The sequence below is a fragment of the Notamacropus eugenii genome, chromosome 3, assembly GCF_028372415.1.
Source record: "Notamacropus eugenii isolate mMacEug1 chromosome 3, mMacEug1.pri_v2, whole genome shotgun sequence".
Classification (NCBI taxonomy): domain Eukaryota; kingdom Metazoa; phylum Chordata; class Mammalia; order Diprotodontia; family Macropodidae; genus Notamacropus; species Notamacropus eugenii.
Window position 1 is genome coordinate 169,077,821 of NC_092874.1, and position 12,804 is coordinate 169,090,624.

The 12,804-nt window shown below is 39.4% G+C and overlaps 1 protein-coding gene across 1 annotated transcript in view; it reads left to right on the forward strand.

The window, feature by feature from the left end:
- Positions 1 to 12,479, forward strand: part of CCDC3 (coiled-coil domain containing 3) — a 118,539-nt gene extending 106,060 nt beyond the window's left edge. The window contains exon 3 of the mRNA XM_072653307.1: positions 8,132 to 12,479. Within this exon, the coding sequence (XP_072509408.1) occupies positions 8,132 to 8,407 (276 nt within the window). The 3' untranslated portion in view covers positions 8,408 to 12,479. The remainder of the gene's footprint in view (positions 1 to 8,131) is intronic.
- The last annotated feature ends 325 nt before the right edge of the window (positions 12,480 to 12,804 follow it).

Here is a 12,804-nt window from a genome sequence, read left to right on the forward strand (position 1 = left end):
CATATATTTTTTATAATAAGCTATTTTCATCACCAAGGAGAATAGAGTGATCCTACTTGAACACTGCTATCAAAGTCCTGGATGCTCTTATAGGGGAGACAGAAATTATACTAAAGAAAACAAAGATAGCAAAAGCAGTCAGATTGGGTCAAATATAGAGAAATGAGATCCATGCTGGAAACAATACAACCAGAATGGCTTTAAGGAATCCATTTATAAGTTATGAGGAGGAAAAGATACCAAAAATGTGGAAAAACTCAGGCTCAATGAATAACCAAAAATAACCAAGAGAACATTAATTACTACCCACCTCATATGCCTACTTTCCCATCATTGTAAATTTTTGTAGAATAATATATGCATGCACTGAAATATTTAACAGAGTCCCTCACATGCACACTGAGGGCATCATCAATGGTAGTGTTAAGAGGGAATGGGCAGGTTTTTGTAATGATATTCTCTGATAGAACACATCTTTACTATCTTATGATTGACTGAATGATGTAGAGAATACAAGTTCTGACTGTGCTTATTCCTTGTTTATTATGAAAAGGCATTTAATTCAGTAGAGCAAAATGCCCCCTTAAAGACTGTTTTCCAACAAGGTGTGTATCACTCATATATAAAAATCATTCAAGATACCTTAAAAGGTAGAACAGACATAATCCTTTCAGTGACACAGATAATAAACATGAGACCACACCAGAAAAAGGTGAAATTTATGCTTGCCAGAAGTATGCTTTTGCCAGTGTGATAGAGAAGAACCAGAGTAGCCTCCAAGTTAATGTGTGATTCTCTATGGATGATGAGATTCTCCAGATGTTCCTATTTATGGATGACAATGGGCTGATTTCTTCGAATTCCAAGAGGCTGCAGCACCTCCTGACAGAGATCTGTAATCGCTCAAAAGAATTTGGCACTGCCATCCACACAGGAAATACCAAGTGGATGAAGAATGATTATTGCCAAGATTATGACATGCATTTCAGTGGATAATTTATAGAGCCTGTCCATCATTACCATCACATATATATGATATGAGTCATACAGTAAAAATGGACAAATTAAGCCCAGATTCAAACCAAAGGAGAGTAGGCTGGAATGCATTCAAGAAATTTCAAAGCTCCTTTAATTACTTCTAATTGTCTTCTGAAAACAAGGCCCATTGTTTTCTATATCAACATTCTATAGTACAGATGTTGATGTATTGCAGAGAAGAATGAAACCCAACAGTCTTAGAATAATTAAAAATGAATATCACACAGAGGGCAATGGAGATGCTCATTGTGGATGTGAGCAGGCAACAACATAGAGTGAATGAAGACCCAAGCAGCACAAAAGTAAAATATATCATTAGGGAAATGTTTGATTGAAAGAGAAGATGGGTTTGGCAGAAGATAAGGACAAGGTATATCAAGGAAATACTGACTACGTCCTCCCTTAGTATCCTCATATCAGGAAAAAATGAGAAAGGTCTCTAGCTCATTGAATGGACTACCTGTGGCAAACTTATAGGAGCACAGAGACTAGACTCACACGCATTGCTGAATCATGGGTGGATTTCTATCTGGAAAAATCATCACTGGAAGAAACACCCCCATTAGCAAGATATAAATCTGATCCATTTGAATATTAATCTGAGGAGGTTAAGGAAATTATTTGGGCATTTTTCAGTCATTTTGGGACCTCATTTGGGATTTTCTTGGCAGAGATGCTGCAGTGGTTTGCCATTTCCTTCTCCAGTTCATTTTACAGATGAGGAAACTGAGGCAAGTGACTTGCCCAGGGTCTCACAGCTAGTAAGTGTCTGAGGCCAGTTTTGAACTCAGGACGATGAGTATTCCTGACTCCAGGCCTGGCATTCTATCCATTGTGCCACCTCTCTGCCTGTTAATTATGTATAATGTCCTTGAAGCAAGACATTTGATGAAGGCCCTCAGTATGTCCTTGTAGATAAGGACGAAAGATTTGTGCTGCATGGTAGTGAAGTTAGTTGGATTTAGGATAGGTTGAATGCTTTAACCTAAAGTGAGACCAAGGTCTACCAGAAAAAAGCAACAGAGGACTAAGGATTTCCCTTAGATTAAGTATATTGGACAAAGAGAATTTTGCAATGACCTTTAAAAAATGTTCAGTGTTTTTCTTCTACAAACAAATCATTCTTATCTAAGATCAAAGTGACTAGCCATATGAGCACCAATACATTCCAGGTACTTCCAAGTGCTTAACAGATATGATCTCATTTGATCCTCACAACAACCCTGTTAGGCAGGTGCTATCACGATCTCCATTTTACAGTTAAGGAAATTGAGGCAGACAGAGTTAAGTGGCTTTTCCAAGGTCATACAGCTAATAAGTGTCTGTGGCTGGATTTGAACTCAGATATTCCTGACTCCTGGCATAGTGGATAGAACACAGGGATAGAGAAGAAGGCTGAGGATAAAGCACCAGGGGATACCCATACTAAGGAAGCAAGAGAGAGATGATGATCAAACAGTAAATTAGCCCTGATTTTGGCATGCTAGAAATGTGAGGGAAATCTATCAAGATGAATTGAACTTGGAGATTCTATGACTCAAAGCTGTATTTCTAGTCATTCAGTGAGTAGGAAACATGGAACTTTCACAGGATCCCATTTTACAGAATTCTTACAAGAAAATGCCTTGAAACATCACATAAACATTAGCTCTTGTATGACATTCTTATTGGGGAGTTGGGAACTTATCTCCCTTCCTGTCCTTTCCATCCCTTCAATAATGAGTACTGGAAATTGTTTTAAATGTGATGAATCTTGGCCTCTGGTCCTGAATGTTCAGGAGCTCACAATCTGTGAACTTCTTAGTTATCTGGCTGATGGAATGGTGACTGTGTAAATGAATGACCTTGAAGTGATGCTATGGCACGTTTACCTTTGACGTTATCAAACTATCTCAGTAGGGTAATGGATGTGTAGCTACACTCCCTAGTTGGAACAAAATGCAAAAGAACAAGGTGAGTTGGATTTGATTGATGAATTCTGACCCAGTGTGAATTTTTGAAGGAGAAGCCAAGAGGGGCTTGAGGAAAACAATGGTACACTAGTATCCCCTATAGCTATAACCATTAGATTTATGACTCCATCTCCTCATATGGTAGGGTTTTTTAGGTTTGCCCTACCAGTGGCCATTTAGGCTTGTGTAATTTCTTTTTCCTTTTTAAAACAATTTGGATATACCTGGTTTATTGACCTTGGAATCTCTTCCCATCTCATCTCAGATTTTGAATTTAGATAGAAACAACAGAACCTTCAAGAAATTTCCACATTCTAGGTTGTGGCCTAACAGACCAACTTGAGACAAATGCAGTCAGGTATATTATAGCTCTGAAAGCAGTAGGAATGAGCAGGAGCTGGGGGTAGAGAACATCATCATGATAATTTTGTCTGGATTTGCTGGTCCCACTGAGCCAGGAAGTCTTTTGTTCTATCTACATCTTTGTTTTTCCAACATCTTTTCTTCCTTCTAATTCATCCCATTGTTCATCAATTACCTTCTCTTTCCTCCCCTCTTGTTTTTCTTTCTTTAAATCTTCTGCTACCTTAGCTTAGCATATAAGCTCCCTGAGGAAAAGCACTGTTTTTTGTTCTATCTGTCACTGGTGCCCAGCCTATTGCCTTGCACAAAGGAGGAGGAATAAATGCTCATTGAACTGAATTAAATGAAAAGATCAGAAACAAAAAACTCTGTGTGTGTGTGTGTGTGTGTGTGTGTGTGTGTGTGTGTGTGTGTGTGTGTGTGTGGTTTCTGGCTTGTAATCTCTGTCCTTCAGTTTTTAGATTTCAGAAAATGCTCCATGTATACGGGCATTTTATGTTGACTATAAGCTCCGCAAGAACGGTGGGCTATGTGTGTTGCATAGGATGTGTTTTGTATGTCTGAATGCATTGCTGTTCATCCCAGGAATATGTAATGATTGCTCATGAGTTGACTTTAGACTTGTTTATGTTTACAGCCTCCTATCATTTTCTTAGGGAAACAATACTAGACAATACTAGATATATAGTGAAGGTCCAGTATAAATGCTTGTTGATAAATGGATGAATCGTTGATAAAAATGCTTGAATGAGGAAGGTTTAAAGAAGGAAAATTAAATAAGTTGTATCCCCAGCACTTACATGGTGCTTTACATGTAGTCAGCATTTAACAAATGTTTCATTCATGTATTCATTCATTGAGGTCCATATGGATAAAGTTGTTAACTTGCCAATAACCTGAGATTGGGTTGCCTGGAAAATTCAGAGAGTAAATAGAGAGCCATTAAATTATTATGGAGGGAAAAAGTTTCCATGGCTTTGTCCTGTTATTAAACTTATTAAAGTACACAGTGTTGACCAAAGAAAGGTCACTGGAAGTTTACTTAGTGTTGGTAAAGTGATTTTTACTTTTGTTGCCACCTTAAGCACTAGGCTTGGCATCTTTGTCAAACTCCTGTCTATGGCAAGAAGGATGGCAAAGGATTAAGAATGGGTAAATCCACAAATAGTAGTGTGTGGCCCCCAAGTGTCAAGAAGAAGCGACCATGCCCTCCTATCCTAGCCCGCCCTCCTATCCTAGCCCTCCCTCCTATCCCTAAGGGGCCATTCATTTCTTCCTAAGGGAGATGTTCATTGTTAAACAGCTAGTGCAGGCTAGGTGATGACTTCTTTTCCAGTCCGAAAAGTTCCATTGTCATCAAAGTGCTGGGATGGGTCTGTAAAAGAGCCAAGGGTTTTGGACAGTAGCAATCTGCTGCCGTTGCCAGTGCTGTTGGGCTATTCTGTAGAGTGCTTTTATGGTTTTTCTTTTCTGGTGTCTTTCCAAAGAAAATTCAGTGTTATCCATTATAGCACTCATTGGCTTTTCCCCTTCCCCAATTGGTTTACTCAACAAAAATGTTATAAAACTAGATGGAAAAATGACATGTAATATAACCTTCAGAAGAAAAAAAGGAGAAAATTTTGTAAAAGGATTTATTTTCACACAGAGAGTGAGAGAGACAGAGTGAGAGAGAGAGAGAGAAAGAGAGAGAGACAGAGACAGAGACAGAGAGAGAGAGACAGAGAAAGATATTGGTAAGAGATGCACGGAGTGGTTGTCTCTCCTCAAATAATTCCTGCCCTCCTCTAATAGGAGAGGCAGATATTTCTGAGATGATGAGTTGGATTCCAGATTCTTAATTTAGACACTTACTGAATCATAGAATTTATACAGACTTAAAATTGGAAGGGACCTCAGAGGCTGAAGTTCAGAAAAAGGAAAAGTCATACATCTGTTTAGTAAAAAAGTAATGATTCCCTGACGCCCAGTTCATACTATTCCCATTGATCTCATTATTACTTAGAGTATAATCATTGGGATGATCACCACCAGCATGTCCTCTTTAATGCAGACTTCCTGAATCCATAAACTTAACTAGAGAAATAACCCAGTCTTTTGGTAGAAGACTGAAATATGAGAACTTAGTCCTTCTCCTGTCTCTAGTTTGTTCATATTCATATTCATATTCATTCAGTCATTTCCAACTCTTCATGATCGCATTTGAGGTTTTCTTGGCAAAGATATTGGAATAAATGGCTATTTTTTTCTCTAGTTCATTTTATAGTTGGGGAACTGAGGAAAACAGGTTAAGTGACTTGCCCAGGGTCACACAGCTAGTAAGTGTCTGAGGCCAGATTTGAACTCAAGGAAGATGAGTCTCCCTGACTCCAGATCTGGCTCTCTATCGACTGTGCCACCAACTGTCACCGACAGCATTGGCTAAATCACTGAACAGATTTATGGCTGTTTTCATTTGGCAGCCTCCTTGCTGGTTTTAAAGGGTGAGGTAATCACTCATTTGTCTGGAAATTCCAGGAGGTCATCTTAGCCAGATAGGTCAAATTTTGTGTTGTCCACACAATGGCAACCACATCATTCATAAGAATAATAAGAGTTAGTACCTCCATAGTGCTTTAAAGTTAGAAAGCACTTTACAAAGAGTAGTTCATTTGATCACACAGAAAGTCAAGAGGTCTGTCTTATGGCTAATTTGCTAATTCTCATGCAACTAAAACTTATTTCGTCTTTGATCTTCATTGCAGATGGGGAACATCTGGCCCCAGATAACATAATTCCTGTAAAATGTTTTGAAGTCCTTGGAAGAGGAATGTTAGATAAATATTTATTTTTTATTTATGTATCTAAAAATGTAGCTTTCGAAGAATATTCTAAAACATCCCTTGAGTGTCTCTTGGATATAAAATTCGGTGATGCTGTTGGCTTCAGCGCATTTAGAGTCGGACATGCATTCCCTTAAAATTCCCCAACCCGTAATTTTTCTTATTTTTATTTAATAGTTTCTCCTAATGCCTTTCTCCTACTAATTAGCTGAACCCAAGCAGGAAAATGCCAATAGAAGAAACTCTGTGAATCCATAACAGTGTTCATCCAACTTACCCAAACTGGGTGTGGTGTTGGTGGTGGGGTGCCGATCTCTTTGCTTCTGAGGAAAGGCCTCAATCTAGCCAGAAGAGGGCAGTGTTGGACATAGTGTCCCATTGGCTCAACGTGGTTTCCCATTGATATTGGATACCTAAGTTGGACTCCTAACATTTGGGGAGTATTTATTGCTCTAGTAACACTATATTTATATATAAATATACATAGTTATATATATTTATATATGTTATATATGTGTATAACACTATATGTGTGTATATACACACACACATATATATATGAAATTGTTATATATATAAATTTGTTACATATATAAATTTGTTACCATCAAGTTTCAAGGAATGGCAAGAAGGGGGCCAGTATTCTCAGGTGAACCCCAGATTACTTTCTTTGAAGTTCCTCCAATAGATCCAAAGCTTAGATCGTCTGATGTGATAACTCCTTCATCTTCACTGCTTTCCTTCTAAACTAGTAGAATATTTCTTTTTAATTTTCCTGAAAGATTAAGGGTAAAATGATTTTTACAAACCCCAACATATCAGAGCTCCACATGATCAAGTTTACTCAGGGGTAGGGCTGCTTTTTGGTTTACTTTATTCTTATCTCCTATTTTCTGAAAGTCTCTGTTTTATTGGTAGCTAACATAGAGTTTGAAATTAAGCATCATTCCATTTATTTTGTTTGGATCCCCAACACCAAGCATAGTGTCTGGTATATAGTAGATACTTAATATGTAATTTTTGATTTTTTAAAATAGTGGTTTGATAATCATTAATTGTAGCTAACATTTTTATAGCCCTTATGTGCTAGCTACTGTGCTAAGTCCATTTACAATTATTAACTCTGATCGTCACAACATTGCTGAGAGATAGATGCTATTATTATCCCCATTTTATAAATGAGGAAACTGAGGCAGGCAGCAGTTATGTGACTTGCCTAGAGTCACACAGCTAGTAAGTCTCGGAGGTCACATTTGAACTCAAGTCTCCCTGACTCCAGTCTCTGCACTCTATGTACTTTACCACCTGGCCATTCACAGATGGTCAACACCTATGATGAAATGAACCTAAGTAAGAAGTGGCCACATAACCAAATAATTATCAGATCAAGGCTGACCCAGGGTCAGTTCTTTATAGTAGCTCTCTGGCACTCAAGTCTGGTTTGCCAGGGGTAGTATAGTAAGCAGAAATGGATTATTATTAAAAGCACTGGAGTCAGAAGAGTTTGGGTGTGAACCTGACTGTCTGCCACTTGCCTGTGACCCTGGGCTAGTCAGAATGGTGCAGTGGAAAAAGCACTGACTCAGGAACCTGGATTCAGATCCTGATTCTGATGTTACCAATGTGACCTTGGGGTGATTCTCTTGCTTTCCCTGGACCTTAGTTTCTTTATCTCCAAAATGAGATATTTGGACTAAATGACCTCTGATGTCCCTTTCAGCTCAAGGTCTTTGACCTCTCCTCAAAACTTATTGTTCTCTGTACATCTGTGCAATGGGAATAATGATACTTGCACCATCTACCTCACAGGATTGTTAGGAGGAAATTGTTCTGCTGATAGATTTTAAAATTTAAATTTTAAAAGTGATTTAAAAATATGGGGCTCAGAACGTACTTTCCTGGGAAAAGATTTTCTGGAATTTCACTTTAATTCATTCTTTGCCGTCCTTTTTGCAGCTCATGTGTTCATCGGTACAGAAGGCCCTGTTTGAGGAGGAACACCACGTTAAGAAGCTACAGCAGAAGGTGGCCTCCCTGGAGAAACGCAACAAGCAGCTCCGCGATAGGGTGAAAAAGGTCAAGAGATCTTTGCGTCAGGCCAAGAAGAACAGCCGTCGCATGGAGCTTATGAACCGCAAACTTAGTGAGAAGCTGTCCTCCCCAGGGGCTCAGATTCCTCATATCAACTCCCTCAAACAGGAACATGCCCACGCTAGCTACCTTAAGGTGTAACTCGAGATGCTGTACCCAAAAGCCAGTGCTCTTGTGCTCTGGTCTTGTAAGTTGTCACCACTGGGAGCTGCAACGGTTGCTGGGCAGCCTCGAGTTAGTGGAGCTTGGGTATCCCACACTTGTATCAAAGGGGCATTGAAAATTAGAGTAGTTTATATATGTGTATATTTTTAAATCCCATAGAAGATATTTTTATTACACCTTTGGTATAGCCTCATTTTCCTCCAAACACAGAATCAGCCCTACTTTTGGGTTGCTGGCTTTCCTCTCCTCGGTTCAGTTCAATTAAACAGACATTTATTATGCATCTGATATGTACCAGGTACATAAGTGCCAGAAATATGGCAGTGAAAAATGACCTTCTGTGCCCTCGAAGTTAACAACACATACAGCCAACTACAATACAAGTTAGAAAATGATTAAGTGTATAGGAGATGTCTAAGAGAAGCATGAGGGATTCCGAAAAGGACAAATCACTTTGAACTGGGAGAAATCAGGGGAGATTATATAAGAAAAAGCTTCTGAGTCTGGCCTTGAAGGAAAAGAATTCTTTTCTTTTTTCTGTTCTCTTTCTGTTTTTCTTTCTCTTTTCCTTCTTTTCTTTCTATTTCTCTCCCTTTCTTCCTCTCTCCTTCCCTTTCCCTTTCTCTCCTTCCTACCTTCCTTCTATCCTTTCCTCCCTCCTCTCTCCCTCCCTCCCTTTTCTTTTTCCTTTCCCTTTGTCTTACTCTTTTCCATTTTTTCCCTCTTGGGTTTCCCTGTCTTGCCTAGGCTGATAGTACAAACAGTCTTTCACCATCCTGATCTCAATACTAATCAGCACAGAAGTTCTACACCACCTGCATCTTTCTGACCAGGACCAGTGCATCCCTCTTTAGGCAGCCTGGTAACCCTCTGTCTCCAGGGGTCCACCATATGCATGCTTGACTTATCATGGAAACTAGACCAAATTTAATCCTCCCACTGCAGCTCATAACTCTCAGACTCAGCTGATCTCCAGGCTCAGACTCTCCAGCAGCACAGACTTAAAGGCATCAACCACTACTCCTGGAGAAAAGGATTTCAATTAGCAGAGATGGAGAGAATGGGCATCCATTCTAAGGATATGCATATAAACATACTTTTCATCAGATGCTCTCCTGTATATATGGCTCTCCTGCCATTGTCTGACCCTGTTGAGGGCAGAATGGATTTCTACAGCCCTCTGAGACACAGGCTAACAAGATCCCCAGCATAAATGCATTCTTTCAGATCTTGCCTCATCTTTTACTGCAACCCACATATAGAATTCATTACTTTTCTCCTTAAGCCTGAAAGTGAGGATAATCATTTATTGGGGAAGTGGTTAGAATGGATTTGTGTTCAGGTAATGAATTGGACTAATTAGCATCTGAGACTGCTTCTAGCTGAAATTCTGAGAAGTGTATTTCATGATCTCTAGACTTACAAAAAAATTTCTTTGCTCTAAAAAGAATCAGTGTGCTTCCATGATCAAAAGATTGCAGTCTGAGCTTTAGTCCTCACTCTGATCCTAACTTGTCATTTGACCATGAGCTAATCACTGAATTCAATAAATAGTGTATGCTAGGTGCCCTGTTCTGGGCACTAGGAATAGAAAGGGGAATATTAAATAGTCCTGTCCTCAAGGTGGCAGGGGTCAGGGCACACACAACATATTTTCTGATAGGTCCATGAAAGGTCACTTATATTTAGGGAGAGACCAATAACAGCTTGGGAGGGGGATTTAGGGAAGGGTTAAGCTAAGAGCTGGTATCAGAATTGAGTTGAACCAATGAAGGAAGTTAAGGATTCTGGGAGGCATATAGGAGGATGGAATGAATTCCAGGTATGGGGAATAGCTTTTGTAAATGTGCAGAGCATATACATCCTAGTGCCTCAATTTTCTCATCTGTTAAGTGGGTTAGTAAGCATGTTTATGTCCCTAGGTTCTATGCCTACCATTACATACAGACACACACATATCTTTCCATAACAGTAGGACTACTTTCTGAGATGTCATTAAAATTTAATGATTCCACTACTGGTAAGAAAGAATAAAGTAGGGGAGATAGGTGGATAATTAACTGGGATTACTGCAGAGGTGTTCCAACACCAGCTGCCAATGAGCTGAAGATGATACCTGGATTAACAGCCTTAATGTAGGGGTACATAAGTAAGTCATAAGAGTTATTGAACCTATTGAGCCAGAGCTTACTGCGCTTGAAGCAACCTGGCAGAGCATATTAAGAGCTGGCCTCAGTTATGAAGACCTGGTTCAAGTCTCATCTCTGACACATAGTGACTATCTGATGCTGATCAAGTCACAGCCTCTCTGTACCCCTGGCTGGTTGGTTGTCCTTTGTTCTCAAAGAGGACCAGAATGGCATCACTGTGTTGGGGTCAAAGTACAGTGTGCCTAACTGTGACTGATCAGACTAATCCTCACTTGGAAGGGTCTGTCAGATTGGGCAAGAATAGTCTATATGAGTATGAGTATGAGTATGAGTATGAGTGGAGATGTCTCTAAATTTGTGCATCTCATGTTTCTTTTGAGCTACGACAACTTTGCTTGGTTCATAGAGCACAGTACCTTCTTTAATGTGGGCCTGCCATGCTGGGTGTTCCTTTGCCAGCGTACCCCTAAGCAGTACTCTGAGACCCAGAGTGGCAGAAAAGTGCTGATCTACTTTGATGGTGAAAGTCCTTTACTAGGAGTTGCCTACACTGATGAAATCTTAGGTCTGATTAAAAACAACAATTTGTTGTTATTGTTCAGTCACTTTTCAGTCATATCTGACCCTTCATGACCCCATTTGGGGTTTTCTTGACAAAGATACTAGAATGGTTTGCCATTTCCTTTTCCAGTTCATTTTACAGATGAGGAAACTGAGGCACACAGGGTTAAGTGACACCCAACTAGTAAGTGTCTCAGGCCAGATTTGAACTCAGAAAGATGAGTCTTCCTGATTTACTCTATCCATGGCTCCACCTAGCTGTCCAACAACATTAAAATCACAATCTTTCATCAATGGATTCTGTATACACAGGGGTCCAGTTAGTTTGTGAAGTATTCTTTGCACCCCCAGTTTAGAGAGGATGTATAACAACATCTTTGGGGCCTCATTCTTTTTTATTTGTTTCCTTGAGGATTCTTCCTTACAGTGAAAAGAAGTGATTTCACCCAACAACATCTGCTTAGGCTCAAAACAGTCTTCTTCTCAGGACTTTCCACCCTACTCCCATTCTTAGGATTTTAGTATGGGAATTTTCTCTCCTTCATGACTCTCTGTTCTACCAGATACATTTGCACATCCATTTGAAGTCTCCTTCAATATCTACATGAGATCCCTTTATATAAGTCTCCCCAGAGGGCTAATTAGTAGCACTGTTCTTCTGGTGAACTCAAGTATTTTTTACATTTCTATGATTTTATTCATTTAATTTCTTTGCCTGAAAAATGCCTGCATTACTAGATAACGAGGTGCTGACTTTATGTATATTTGATGAAGCTTCCATTGTCCTGTTAAGATGCAAGATTTATAATGGATTCTTGGTCATTGTCTAATTATGAGGTCACATCACCATACATGTGAATAGATGTAGATTCTTCAGCCTTTGGCTACACTATTGATGGAAGTTATGAGATGGGCTTCCTACCATGAGAAAAATTTTGTCTCCTGGACAACATACAGTCTTTTCAGTTCAAATGTAAATTGCAATGGGAATTCCATTCTTTAGAGTATTGTCAAGATGCAGATATAGCCAAGTGCCTCTGAGGAATGACCAGCACCTTGGTCTATAGGAATGGAATCACTGCATTTGGCTAAGACAAGCCATATTTCTAAGTGTCTTCCATTTACTGATTCCAAGTTTTCTCCATAGTACAAACTGTTGGTTGAGGGGGGTTAGGGTCCTGTTCCTTTTTTTTCCTTCTTGGGGACATTATATTAAATAGACTGAATCTCATGGGTGGTTTTAAGCAGTTGCTTGGTGAGGTACAGACCTAGGGACCCAATGGATACTTGTTATTTTGTGCCTTTTATTTTTCAATAAATATATACAGTAATTACAAGTTGCAGCTGTAAGGTGATGTGTTTCTTTTGGGTCACAAAGTCTCTAGACTTTCAAACTTTACATAAGAAAAAAATCAACCCAGACCTTATTGGGAGGATCAGATCACTGGGGACCTGAGAGTGATAGCAGAGGGATGTGAGGGTCAGAATTCTTGACTTTAACCAATGTTTCTCTATGACTCAGTGTCTGAGCTAACAAAACCAATGCCCATTTCTGCACCTGCAAAAAAAAGTTAGTGCCAACCTTTACCTTACACCCACATGGGACTAACTATTTCATTGCTCACTGTTTGAAAAGTACATAGAGCTCTTGTGCTGAGAAAA